Genomic DNA, 15222 nt, shown 5'->3' with positions numbered 1-15222 from the left:
AGGAATGAGATTAATTTGTCTTTAATGAAGTCATTATAGAGATACAACTTTTAGTGGGGACACAGTTATTCTGAGTAGAATATGCTAACTTAATGCCGTGTTTATAGAGTGCTCTTCTCCACCCCAAAACATCAAATGAGGCAGCACAGGTGGAAAAGTGTCTCTTTTTTTCCCTAGTACTTGCAGCAATAGGCATAAAAAGAGCTATAAATTTTTAATAATCCACTCTGAACGGTGCCAAAAAGTGCATTTTTGTAGTCCCTTTTTTGTGTGTGTGCAGAACTGCATATAAAACTTGTTTCAAAAATACTTTATTTCCTATTATTTTGTTTCCAGTGTTTACTATTACTCTGAATTTATTAACATAAATTCCCAGAAATAAAAACAACACTCAGATCAATTCTTTAGAGACTGTCAGTGAAAAGGCATAGTGCCAATTTGCTATTATTATAATGAATATAAAAAGAAAAATTACTGACAATACTCCTGACAATACTGGTTCTTCATGTGTTTTACTACCTACAAATGAACTAGCTAATTCATCATACTAAGCTGTATAATTTTTACACATTTCAACTTAGTAACAAATTAAAAGAGACATCATCAAGTTGATGGAAGAGCAATGACCTATTGCATTTTTTAAAGTTTGGGGGTTTTTCCTAGAATTTATGTGTAAGCACTGAGTGTTTGGGCTGTTTTTCAAGCAGTTAGGATAAAACAGTGAAATATAGGGAGAGAATTGTTTTCTAAGAGAATAATAAATCAAACCATGGCATAAGTAACTTTTGTTTCTGTACATGAGAAAGAAGGAAGCAACATACAAAAGTTGTTTTGCGGAGAGTAAGAGTTTTGCTGTTTGCAGTGTTTTACCACCTGGGTTTTTAACAAGGTACTCTCTCATTTCAGAGCGTCTTTGCCAGGGAGAAACATCCACTAAAAGTGGGCTTCCTGAAGGACACCCCGCTGAACAGTTTGCAGGTTTACTTCATGGATCATCTCCTGCGTGTGACCCACCTGATAACCCACTTCAGCTTTACAGCAAAGCAAAAGAGTGCGGTGGTCCACTAGAGAAAAGCATTTTGAGCAAGACCACATCACAGAAGATCCAGCTGCGGAAAGAAAGCAACACTGATCCTCCTGTTAAGAAAAAAAAGCCACCGGTTGTGAACAGAACCATATTTCATACTAAAGCTAAGCCGGCAGAAAATCATACCTTGGTTGGCACGTCAGCAAGGATAAGTGAACAATGGGTCATCACCACTGGGGGATTTGTGGAGCGAGCGTGCACACTTGGGAGAATACGATCTTTACCGAAGACTTTGCTTGAAATGCATTTGTGCAAAAATGTTTCAAAATCGGATTCTAATCTGATTACCCACCCACCAAATGACAAAAAAGCACGAAGCAATTGGAGCGAACCCACTCCAAACCAACAGAGCTCCAAAGGGAATTCGGAGAGAACACCTTCCTTCACATCAGAATGGGAAGAGGTAAGTTTTGATTCTTTTCAAGTGCAAGCAAATAAATGGTATTGTAAAAATGCTGTTATTGTTTTCAATTCTAGAGAAGAAACAGAAAGTGAATATTTCACACTGCAAATCCTCAGAAAGGGTCTCATAATGTAACACATGGAAGCTGGCACAAACTGCAGTGCATTTCTGTTCAAAATGCTGCACAGTTACTGAAGCCTACTGTTTCCATAGTGAATGAAGTTAACGAGAAGTAATTCTATAGTTTGTTGTGACATGGAAATTATTTTCTGCTAAAGCCCTCACTACCGACACTAATAAAATTGGTAACATAATTTTTATATATGGCCATTATTTACATACTTGATTATTATTTCCCACCATGGCAAAGCCTGCCACTGAAAGGCAAGGGAAAATGGTAGGAATGGAAAGTCTAAGATTTTTAGATTGATTATGCAATCCCTCCCTATATAACACATCCTCTAGCTGGTATGTAGCCAGGGTACAGAATGCTTGGCATATACCTCACTCAGTTACAATGAATTTGAGACTATTAAAAGAAATGTCCACGCTGAGTTTGTAGTACACAGGTTTGGTTTAGTTTTAGAACTAAATTTAAAATAATGTTTAGACACCTTCTTTGTGTTGTTTTTTGTTGTTGTAGTTGTTTTTTTGTCTCCTGTGCTAAATTTCAAGACTGTAAATTAATCTTCTAATCTAGTGCTATTTCACAAACAGGATCATTCCAAGGTATGTGGGGACACAGGATTTTTTTGTACCTATTCAGTGGCCTTGGGGCAGATGGAAAAAAAAGGAACTATGAAATTCTCTTAAGCTCTTAATTGAACAATTGCTTTAGTACTTCATAACAAGCAAAACAACATTCTTATGCATTAACATAACTGCTTTAACAGACTTCTAGTGGTTATACCTAGATGACCAGAGTTGTCCGTGTGAATGGAACTGAACTGTAGAAAAAGATGTACTAGGCCCAAGCTTTAGCTTTTATTAGCACGTGAATGTTGCAAAATAAAAATCAAAGTGGATAAATTAGTTGTGTACCTTTGATGTTTGCATTTTGTAATCTTGACTGTTGTTTTGCTAATTACAGTAATCATGCCATTAATTTATGCATGAATAAAATATAATAGCAAAGATGGGGCCATCAATTGTTTTCACTGTTCTCTTTTTTGTAGATTGATAAAATAATGAGTTCAATAGATGCTGGAATTAATACTGGACTGGGAGAGATGAATGATCACACTGCAAGTAAGTAAAAACAACTAATTACTGTTTAATTTTGACTTAACTGTCCATAAGGAAACTGTGGATAAGATATTGCTAAGTAACCCACTCTGTTGAAATAATTTGTAAGTATTTGAATAACCATGAACAGAATCAATGTTGTTTACTGTTAGAGATGCATTAGGCCCAGTATCCTGGAGCTGTTGCTTTAAATAGCATATTGGAGTCATCAATGTTGTTTTGAAATCTTACCAGAAAAAATATTCCATTAATTTCTTCATACTGAAGCCTTTCTACTAGGAGGATATTTTCCAATCTTTTTTAGCTGAATTTTGTTTGGAATGGTGGGACCTTGCGTATATGTAGTCTAACAGCTGCTGACACTTTTTAAAGCATTATATTATCTAATGTTGCTTCTAGCAAATATTTGGCACAGGGCTGAAAATGTTGCTGTCAGCCAGTGACTGGTGTTAGCAATGATGGGAAAATATACAAACCTTCCCTATCACGGTGAATTCTAACAACTCCCAGTCGTTTCTAGTCTGTTGGTGTGTCAGCACAAACCTGTGCAACTGTGTTAATAAGAATTTTGAAAGTATTTTAATATGTCTTCTCTCTAACTCATGGAAGGAAAAATGACTTGTATGTCTGAATAATTTGGTCTTTAGGCAAAGCTATGTTAACTCACCTGTACTGGTAAACCCCTGCTAGGAATGGCATTTGATCACTCAGATTTCTATTTCGGGAAGGAGACTATGTACCCTATCACTTGAAATATTTTTTTTAAAAAGAGTATTTTTCAACTATCCAGTTCATGGAACATTATATCTGTACAGGATGAAACAGTATCTTACCAATTTAATAGAGTTGACACAGCTATTTTAACAGTAGCTGGACAGAGAGAAGGGCATCTAGGAAAAAGAGAAAATAACTTATCAGATTTGAATACAAATATAATTGCACCTAAACCAAGCAGATTCAGATTGTTTTCTTCTAAAAGAGTAAGGGCAAATATAAGGAAAAGTGCTAGGCATGTTTTCCAGGCAGGCTACATTTTCTTTCTGAAACTTGCAGTGTTGGAAGGCAGAATTATTAATAGAGAAGCTCTAGATTAGGAGAAAGTTAATAATTTCTGAAGATATTATAAGTAATTCAGGATTTGTTACTTAGTATTTTTATCATGGTGGTACACAGGCAATAAGTGCAAAATCAGGCAACCATGAAGAGGTTGCACAGCAAGTAAGAGCTATGAAAAGGAGGCAAAAGCAACAGAATGTATATGCACATGTGCATAACTTAGTGATGTGTAAGTGCTATTCTGTCCCTTCCTATGACTGACCATTGCTTTTCTTTTTCTACTTTACTCTATTAAGATCAGAAGATATCTCACAAGTCTTGTCATCAGCCATTTTGTGACTTCTACTGTATGCATTTTCTTGGCATTCAAATGTGGCTCTTTCAGTTGGCAGAAGATCTCTTTCCTTGGCTGCTTCTTTACTCAAAAGGGACTTCAACTCCCAGTTTTTTTCTGTTCAGTGTGCAGCTTCCTGCAAACCAATATTTTTTTTCTTTTCTGTCAACTCCTTAATGGTCTTTATCCAGTTTAGAATGACAAACTGATTTTGATCTTAATGAACAAATTGAACTGTGTACTGTTACTCAAAATACAGCCACTTTTCTTTAAATTTAATCAGTTTTGCTGTACATGCAAACTGCAATAAAGACATTTCTTTCTCCTATAGACCTTGTTATATGCAGCTTCGCATTGATGTTTTCCACTTTTCAGTCCTTCATACGTTTTTCAGGTTCAGTTAAGCACAGTTTAGGCAGCAAAGCAAAGGGAGCTATTATAATGCCAAATGCATTAAATGCATTATATTAAATATGTTATGCTTTAAATATATATTTTTTTATTATTAACAAAATAATAGGGTTATCTAGCAGAAAGTAAGGACTTATTATTTCTCACCATTAACAGACTAGAGTAACCAATCAAGTGGAGCTTTATAGCAGTGATATTTATGTATTTAACAACAGATTTTTTATTCAAGATTTTAGCTTATGTTAATTACAACTTATTAGCTAGCATAACACAATACACATTTTTTTTCTTACTGAGAATAGACCCTTGAAGATGTTTTTGATAGGTCTTTGACCCCTAATGAAGGGGTTTGCTTTGAATTTTCTCAGTGTTCCTCAGAGGTGCCTCACCTGGCTCCTGTCTAATTACTTACAGACTAGCAATGTCTATATCACTTGGTGTTTTACTTAGGGTTTTATCTGCCCAAGTGTTGTAGTACTGAGGACCTAAATTCCATCTCACAAGTTCTAATTCACCTTCTCTCTTTTCCTTCCGGGCTGTGTGCTAAGCATAACAGCCAAAGATAAAGGTCTAGCCTACATTTTTAAATAAAAATTAAATAGTATGGTATCAGGTAATATAATTTTGAAATACTTCATAAATTTAGATATAAATATATGGTTTTTGTTAGTTTTGCTTGACTATATGTGTAAGAAGATTATCCAATATAGACTAAAAATAATGTATTTACTGTTCAGAGTGTACAAGTCAAAGATTTTTTTTAGTGTTAAACTGAAAGCATCTAGGATATTGAGCACTATATTCAGTACACTTCACTTTTCTTGTTTAATAACTTTTTAGCAAACAGCAAAATTGCTGATAATACTGAAGAGCAAACGTAGCTTGATATGGAATCCTTAATTTTGGTATTTACTTACCCCTGTACTTCATATTATACTTCAATTTTTTTGGTTTCTAAACCATAAATATATTAAATTCAAGCACAAATAGTCTTAATCTGTCAGGAATTAAGAGCTTTTTATCCTACATCGTATGTACTTATCACTGAAAAAATATTTTAGAGGAAAGATATCATACACTGATAATTCAATATCAATATTTAAAATTAGACAATGATGACATCTTGTGATGAAATCCTTGAATGTATTTACAGGAACTTTGGCCTATATTTTGCCACTGGTGAAATCTGGAAAGACGTCTTTTAGGTCTGCTGGGGAATCTCTTAAGGAGCAGCAATTAGAGGCACAGTGAAAGGAGAGAATAAAAAATGGCTGAGTAGAGGCATGAGGGCTTCTTCCACAGCATGCATTCAGAAAGCAAAATAATTAAGCAGAGCTTTCAGTTTGGTGGCAATACAGGTACTGGAGGAGCAAACTTGAAACTACAGCAACTAAGATGTCTGCCAATGTCCTCTGAGGGCATGTAACATTCAACATCTGAATAGCTTAGCACTGGAATAAAAAACAGGAGTGCTGACCAAGGAGCAAGTCAGAAATAATCTCAATGATAACAAACAAAGAATCCCACTAGCCCAAGTTCTTCAAAACCTCTATTTCCAAGAGGAAATAAGCTAAATGACCTGGCACTTACATTATGTCTGTGTTTCTTCACAAGAGTCCAAATTTGCCAAGTTGCAAAGGATTCTCCAATCACTGGCATTTGATAAGGAATACTAATCAAGAGTGCTTATAAGCTTCTGGTGGCAATGTATAAAGAGATCAAAGATTCAAGAGATTTTATTGTCTCTCCCCTCATGTTCAAGTCAAGCATCACTCAGATATACCCTGAATATAACAAAAAAGCCTCTATTCTGAGAGAAGAGAACTTTAAATTAAGGACAATGTGGTAAGGACAAAAATTATAAATTTAAATAATGTAAATTGGACATAGGCTTAACCTCTGAGAAAGACAGGATTATTTTAAACAGGACTAAAGGACTGACTAGACAAAGAGTCATGGATCAGTTTGCCAGATACCTTAGCTGTTTGCATGCAAAAGGTAGAAGAAAGAGGAAAAGAGAAGAATTAACAGAAGAATTGATGAGAAATAGAGAAGAATTAATTGAAGATTATGACAAAATTGGCATTGTAGAGAATTTTTCATATATATTACACTAGTAGTCCAGTCATGTAGAGGATGTAACTTCTTCAGTAAGAAGGGAAGAAGAGAGGAAATGTTGGCTTGCATTTCAAAAATATGATGGTTGCTTTGAGATTTCAAAGTTAGAGGTTTTAAGTACCTGTTGGTATCCAGTAAAGCAGAAAAAAACCTGCTTGTTTTTGGTACTTATCCAAAGCCATTGGACATGATAGTAATGGGAGATTTTAGTCACCACAGCACTTGTTGGGAAAGAAATTGCTTTGACAGACTGATCAGGGAAAAAAGCCTCAATAAATTTAGAGAATTATTTTTTTTAAGTCTCTAGGTTGCACGTTAAAGAGAAATCTGTAGGTTCTTCAACAGAACACTATTAAAGACCATAGCTCTAGCTTCACAAAAGTGAAGAAAAAAAACCCCATCCAATCTGGCCTTGAACACTTCCAAGAATGGTGCAACTACAACTTCTCTGGACAACCTGTTCCAGTGTCTCACCACCCTCACACCAAGTATCTCCCTAATGTCTAACCCTCTTCCAATTTAAAACTGTCCCGCCTTGTCCTGTCACTGCTTGCCCTTGAAAAAAGTCCCTCTCCAGCTTTCCTGTAGGCCCTCTTTAAGTACTGGAAGGCCACTACATGGTCTCCCTAGAGCTTTCTCCAGGCTGCTCATTTCTCCAGGTTTGCTCATTTGCCAAGAGCAAACCTACTAAAGCAGTGTAATTCCCTGCTAGAAGAGGAGATCATATTTTGTAGGTAAACAAAGAGCAGTAGATGCCCAGAGTTTGAACCTGAGTTAGGGTTTGACATTGTCACATGTGTTTTTCTTGAAAGAAGATTAAGGAAACATGCTTGATGAAAATAATGGTAGTTCAAACAGATGAATCTTATTCTTAATGTCTACATTCAGACTTCTGCAGTCTTGACTGCATTGAGGATGTCTGAGCCACTAATACTGAGTTAAATAAGCAGACACTTCTTTGGTATTGTTCTTCATATCTAAATGTCTGAAGCATGGCAAATGGCACTAGGAATAAAGAGAGATAGAGGACCTCCTCAGATGTACCTGTCTAAACCTAGGTGAAATTGATCTCCCTCTCTTCTCCCCAGGACAAAAATATAAAGTTAATATGGTAAAACATCCAAGCAGATTAATAGGGAGATTATAGTCTCTGTTACATTTGGCAGTCTTAAAAACTTCTGGATATTTGCCAAGAAAAAAAAAAAAAAAAAAAAAAGTTAAAAAAAAAAAAGTGATTGGGGTATATCTGACCTTGGCTTAGGTCAGTTGAATAGATTAGGCCACTGTTTTATGTCACTTTGAGTCTGTTTTGTAATTACTCTGTGACTGCTGAAATAACATGATTCGGATGAAACCTCTCTACAAGGTAGTGTTTAATAAATGAGAGAGCTGTCTATTTTTTTTTTTTAGTTTTGCATAGTAGATACTTGTACTGATTAGTAACATACATTTCTCAAAGGATTTAGAAAAGCTAATATGTTTAAATATCAGCCATCTGTCCTTCTCTGGTAAAGAGAAGAAACACTTCCATTTGGTATTTTCTTTGCCTAATTATAAACAATTTTTTCTACAATAAAGAAGTCTTTCAAGGCACACACAGTATTTCTGTGTTAGTTGGAGCCCAGTAGCTGTTCAGAAGTGTGTGATTCAGAGTTTACTTACGTTTACAAGTCACTTGAAGGGAATAATCAGGAAATAATCTACTTCTGAGAATTATATTTTTTTTAACATGGGTAATGGATATCATATCATCATCATGATTAATGCAAGAATTGTTTGAAGTCAGAGAAATTAAAGTAATGACAAGGAAAAGAATTGTTGAAGGTCATTCCATATCAAAGTAATCTACAATCAATCTAGGACTTTACTGGGCTCTTGAGAGAATCACTTCTGTCAAATATGTTCTAGCACATGGAGGATGATTTATAACTTTATAATTCTGCCAATCATTATTTCTTTTTTGGATGCTACCCATACATGCACTAGCCAGTTGTTGTTTACAGACAAGTGCACTACAGTCAGGATTTCTTTAGTCAGATGAGTATGTAACTATCAATGAGTGCTCTCATTGTTCCACCTAGGGAGATGGAGGGTAGAGTTTATGGAATTATCTTCAGTTTCTTGATCTATACTTTTGGCTTGGAACTGGCCAGCCATTTTCTTAGTGTTGAAATAAGCAAAATTCTTATTACATTTTGTAACTTTGGATTTTACAAAGTTTATTTGTTGCCCTTTTGTGGAACACTGAGGTGTCAATATCAAGGCTTCAAACTTTGCTCACTGAGACTAGATGAGTGAGTGCCTTTCAAAGATTAATGATGCTTGTTACTGGAAGAAGTGTATGCAACAGAATTATACCTTATTTTTAAAAAATCACTTTCAAGAAAGCTAGCAAATCTTCTGAAATATTTACTTTAGCAGTATGTATTATCATGTCAACAACTTCAGAGAGACCCATGAGCTGGCTCTTGTAGAGCTACTTTGAAACCAGAAGAACTCTGGAACACTGGCAGCTATGCCTGTGTGGACTACACATAGGCCAGATGTCATGTGAAAGTAGCAGAACTGCAGTGGGTTGTGCTGTATACAGAATAAAGCCTACAGCTCGACCTTTAAGTCAGGTTTTTTCCACAAGCCAGACTTTATTGTTTCTGGATGACTCCACTACATACACATGTTTCTGTGTCATATAGTACATGGCTGGCCCTTTTCTGTTTGCTGCCATATGGTTGCAGTTTTAGCTAAGTGGTCTTCCTCCAAAGCTGTTAATATCTTCCCCCCTCCAAGGGCAGAAAACAGATAAAATATAAGTACTTAATTAAGGTAGAATTTTAATTAGATATGTGTAGGCATGTGGGCATAAGGCAGTTTTCACAGTGATGTTATGTACTTTAAAGTACACATTTTAATTGTAATTTAGTGTCTGTTTTGCAGCAGCTACTTCCCCTTTTAAAATCTTCATGTGGTTAAACTCAGTACTTTGATTAACTGGATTTAATTCATAGATTTTAATAAAATGAGCCATGCACTATCTCACAAAGTGGGAGACCTCTTAAACTCACCATTTTGAATGCACAGCTCTAATTTTGCAATAGCCGACCACAAAAACTAGACTGTACAATAAGAATAACCTCACTTCCCTCCAAACTCTCACCTCTCAATTGAAGCTGATATGCTGTGCAAAAAGACCAAAATATCTATAGCATCATAAAGAGGAAAAAACAGAAAAGGCGAAGAGAACCTGATGCTGATAGAAGAGGGATCCAATGAGAGGAGACAGATCCAGCAGCTGGTCTCTGCTTCCAGTGCTGTTTGATGCCTCTTCAATAGGAAATGCATATGCAGTTGGAAATTTTTAAACTGCAAGTCAGTGAATTCTTTACCATCAGTTATAGGACTACACTGTAGGGAACAGAGTCACACATTTCGGTTTGATTCTGCACTGTCTTGTAAGTGGACGTGGAATTTTAATCTGCAATGACAGAACTGCTGGGGTAACTCGTAACTTCAGTTATGGAAGGCAAAGGTGATTCTCATTTCAGGCTGTTTTCAGTCACTCATATTCTCTTACTGATGTCACTCACTCTTATGCTCAATTACCAAAAGCACCAACGTCTGCATGTGTGTGTGGCCAAGTTGTCTGTCCATTTCATTTGTATGGGACATGGAAGGCTGACAGTTGCATTCTCATTGCATCTGTTGGGGTTCTTTTGATTAGCAATAGCAAACTGTTTTTTTGATAGATCTTTAGGAGTCAACAGTTGCTATGGCATGGTCCTTTTGATCCAAAACTTTGTTTACTTCAGTGGTGACTGTTTTTGCTTTCTTATCTCGGGTACTTTAGTGCTAGAGTCTGTCTTCCTTTTGGAATAACAGGAAGATGAATCTCATTTGCAAAGTGCTATGATGTAGTTGCTGTCCTCCTGTGTAGTGTAGGGTCTTCTGCTGATAAATCATCTGTGCTGCTCTTTTATCAGAGCAAACTTCTAGTCTTGACAGAAATACATTCTTTAGTTTTACCACTGTCAGCTGTGACCTCGGTTATCAATATAGGCCACACCTTTAACCCTTCATAAGCAGCGTTTCTTCGGGCGCTTTCATATATTAATTTCTATGAATGCCTTACTCATACTAACCTTCATATTCCTTTCACAAATCTTTTCATGTCTAATTATTTGAATAGTAATTTAAGTGTGTTTAATTGCCTAAATTATAAAATAGTGGAGGACAGAAGCCATATCGCTTTAAAATATGCAGAAGAAATATTTGGGGCTTTTATTGAGTACATGATAGTCATAATGCATCGCATGCCACTGAAGTTACACAAAGATGGCATAAATTCTACAGCAGAAATCACAAATAATTGGATTAATGTTTTGTTGATTTCCACATTGTAAAAGCCTAAATAAGATATAAAGATGTATCTGTTTTAATGATGCATTGAATCCCAAAACAAACCTTACAGAGACTGGGCAAACTGCAGGATAATTGGGGAGCTTTTAGCTATGTTTTATAATAAATGCAATGGGAGTTAGATGCAAAAGCTGCATTTCTTTTATTTTCTGTTATTCCTGTAATCCTATTATAGTGGCAATCTTACCCTGTAGTGTCATAAATGTAATACTCAGCTGTGTGCTCTTCATATACCAATTAATCAGAGCTGTGTCTGAAATAGCCTACTACAAATGAAGACAGAGGCTAAACTGAAAATACAGTGAAAATTAAAGTTACCAGACAATATTTACCCATGTGGTCCCTAACTCTAATAAATTGTCTTTTTACATTTCCACTTGAAGTGCCAATCAACATATACCATTTATCTCCATCCATGCTTATTGTGTTCAGTGTTAGGCTTCTTTTTCCAAAACTGCTTGCAAAGCAATTAAATCTTTATATTCACAGACTTGAATAAAGGATTTCTGTCATATGTCTTTGAGAAGGAATAGAGAAATTTGAAACCAAACAGAAACTTAAGAAAATGAAGCTATAATATCATAAATGTTGACATTCATCAGTGAGTAAATGTATAGCCTAATACTTGTCAATTTTGTTGCTAGTCTGCTTGTGGCCATCATCAGATCATGTCATCCTAAATTTAGTTACTCTGCAATAGGATTGCTTGAGCAGAGGAACCTTATACAAACTCTCTTTTAACATACTGAGACTTTTCAGAGTTGTTTCCCCACATCAGATTTAATGTTTTAGCAAAAAAAATCGAAGATTCAGGTCCCATTCTGGTACTCATATTTTCTCATTAGGAGAAAGTATAAACCTTGGCAATCTGATCAGTTGTATTGCTATTTCTGAGTAACCAAACTGTAGATGTGTCACTAACTCCTAAGTGAATTTGAAAACGCTTCTGAGGACAGTGATGTTAAAGCTGCAATCTGCTCATCCTGTTCAGTTCTCTGCTCTGACCTGTCCCTGAAGTCACTGAGCTTCACGTACTGGATGTTTTGCACCACAGGATTGAATATTGCTGAGCTGTGCCCATCTAATTGGGAGATAAAAGGATCAAAGGAACAAAGGTAGATTGTAGACATCAGAACTTGAAAATAAATAAATAAATACATTTTCCAAAGTTATTTCCAGTAGGACTGAGTTCTTGCCTGTTTTCCCACTGAGCCAGGGGAGTACTAATAATTTGTGTCATCCTCACAAGGACAGTTTGGCTGTGTTTCACACAGTTAGTTCTGAAGTGTTGGTGTGCCTAAAGTTACCAGCTAATGATGCCCTCGTTCTAGAATTATCTCAGAATCATCCTACTGTCATTCTGGAGACTAAGAGCAGGTTTTTTTCAAACCATAATAAGTGAATAATATATAATAATATAATAAATTATTAGTAAAAGAATAAATGAAAAATAATGATCAGATTAGTTGAGAGTTTTAGAATTCACTTGCTTAGGTTCAGCTTTTTCCTTGCAGTTTAATCTGAACCTTGCAGCTATGTAATCATTTACATCTATGTGTATTAATATTTAATTCAGCTGATGTCACAAAATTGAACAGCACTTATTCCTTAAAGCAGAGTCAAGTTCAATACCAGGTTAAAAATGTATGCAGAATAGGAATTAACACCTCATCAGGGTTAAAAGTATCTGATGAAAAATTAGGCTTGGAAGCCAGGAAATGCTTTAAAGATAACATAATGTTCCTAACTTCTAAAATAGACTGTGTGAAACCATAAAGGGATTACTAAGGGCAAATCTATAAAACTTTGTTCAATATTTTTCGTTTTCTTTTGTATGAGATTATATGGGTATTACTCTTACAAATATTTGGGGTTAGAGATGTTGTTGCAAGTGAGACTATTATGTTTATCTTTCATAAATTATATAGACGTCTAAGTCTACTAAAATGGAATTAATAACAGTTCACTGGAAGTTCAGTTGTTTCACTCATGTTTCCTTCTTAATCTAGTAATCTTTAGATTTAAATAAACTCATGTTCCTAGTAATGACAAGAATATCATATGCTATTTAAAAATCTCTGGTTTATTATAGAATTTATACCACAAAAAATTGTTTCTAGTTTTAGTTCCACCTCCAGAAAATGAAGTACTTTAGAATATTGAACTAGCAAAAGTAAATTAGTTTTCTTTTTAACCTAGGCTGTTAACCTGAGTTCATTATCATAACACTCGAATCAGTATTTTCTTGTTTTTCTGATCTATATTCAGGAAAATATTGTATTTTAATGCCTTCAAATCCTTCCAAAATTATTTGCTATTTACTGCTCACCACCCCTACTTCATAACCCATGATACGAGGAACTTCCCAAAACTGTTTTTCTACTTTTATCCACTGCTGCCTTTAGTTCTTTATTTAAGGTTATTGCACTATTAGAAATCTGAGATGTCTGAGATTAAATTATTTATTTCTAATATGAATTTGCATTAAATGCTAATAATAGCATTTAGTGTGGAGTTGTGAATTGTTCCGGTATCTGTTTCTCAAGTATGTTTATTTTTCTTTACTTCATACATGAGTTCAGATAAATATTTGTTATGAAGTCTGCAATCTGACTTTTTTCCTGTTTATGATATGTGATGGACCATCTCAGTTACTTAGTGCTATTTCTGTTTTCTGTTAGGCTATTTAAAATGTTTTATAGGGCATAATTGCAAAGTATAAATTATCTTGTTAGTACACAAATCCCCCTATCTGCATATGAATATGACATTCATATAGAAACCAGCCATTCTCAAATTTATGCAACAAAAATCCATGTTCATTAAAGTTTTCAGTGAATAGCAGGGAATGTAAATAAACAGCTGTAGAACAGAATGTTAGAGAATAACTATAGGTGTTGGTTTTGTTTATTAAAGCACCTGTAGTTTTTCTCTTGTTTGTAGTATAGGAAATAATCATTAACATGTTACAAAGCATTTGCAAAATCAGTCTGATGAGTATATTTTCAGCTAACCTGTACCTGTAGGGACACTTGAACTCTTGCTGAGATCCATTAGCCTTGACAAAGGAACAATGGAAGGAATGACACCTGGAGTACAGTTTATTAAACTTGTCTGGAAAGTTGCAATTCTATAATTCCAATTTCTAAAACAGAAAGCCATGCAGGACTACGTACAATGCCATGAAAGGTGTTTTGTACTCTCTGTAGGCATCAACACAGCTTTCTGAAACAGGATCCTAGGCACCGTCTGTGGGTAGGGGAGACCAGTTCAGTGCTCCTACTCCAAAGGTGGGAGAGGGACAGCTGAGCAGTTGGCATGAAGGACCTTGCAGACAGGGTGAACAGGGTTTATATAACCTCATCCATATGCAAACAGTCCATTGAGTTTCCAGAGCTATGCCAGCATGCCACCTACTCAAGTAAGTTCTTTACTATTCATTGAAAGATGCAGCATTTTGCTTTTGGTGTTGCAGAGCCTGTGTTTGCAGGCGATAAATGGTGGGTGGTTATAGAGTTTTTTATGTAAGGAAGCAGATTTCTATTGAGAACCTGACTTTCTGTCAGGTAGCAAAGAGGGTCAGTTGTCCCTTAATGGCAATGAGCTGTGCCCTCACCCACATGGCGCAGTGCCATGGGGTCTGCACTCAATGGACAGAGACAGGTAGGGGTAATATGATGCATTGACCACCCCCAGACAGGTGCCTAACAGATGGCTTGGGTCCAGGGTCCATCCAGGGAACCTAGCCAGAAGCAAAAGGAGATTGGGTCAGAGAGAAATGGAGACAAGGCTGCAACATGGGTTCATAGTCCATGCAGGAGGCAGGGCTGAAGATAGGACTGGAAAAAAGCCTCTGTCTGTATCTGAGGACTCCATCCAGGTGACAAACCACCTAGAGTGTAGACCCAACATTCATCAAGTAGGTAGGATAAGAGGCAGGGCCAGGGACTGGCACTGCTGTGGCATTGCTGGGACGGGGACTGATGGTCCCAGGCTGAGCTGAATGGGGGTCCTGGGCTATGAGTAGGATGGAAGGAGGCCTGAGGAGATTCTAGGCATGGACAGCAAGGCCTATTAGTGCCCTCAGGGCCCTGATACCTCTTATTTTTATTGTAATTTTATATTATAATATCCATGAAACGGGGTAATTTGTGT

The 15222-nt window shown here is 36.0% G+C and overlaps 1 protein-coding gene across 1 annotated transcript in view; it reads left to right on the top strand.

Annotated features, from left to right (window-relative positions):
• Window positions 1-15222, top strand: part of ANKS1B (ankyrin repeat and sterile alpha motif domain containing 1B) — a 423652-nt gene that overhangs the window by 204220 nt on the left and 204210 nt on the right. The window contains 2 exon segments of the mRNA XM_010008039.1: window positions 941-1490; window positions 2666-2738. Coding sequence (XP_010006341.1) covers window positions 941-1490; window positions 2666-2738 — 623 coding nt within the window.

Source organism: Chaetura pelagica, unplaced genomic scaffold, assembly GCF_000747805.2.
Source record: "Chaetura pelagica isolate M959 unplaced genomic scaffold, ChaPel_1.0 scaffold50, whole genome shotgun sequence".
Taxonomy (NCBI): Eukaryota; Metazoa; Chordata; class Aves; order Apodiformes; family Apodidae; genus Chaetura; species Chaetura pelagica.
This window is presented reverse-complemented; position numbering and strand designations above follow the sequence as displayed.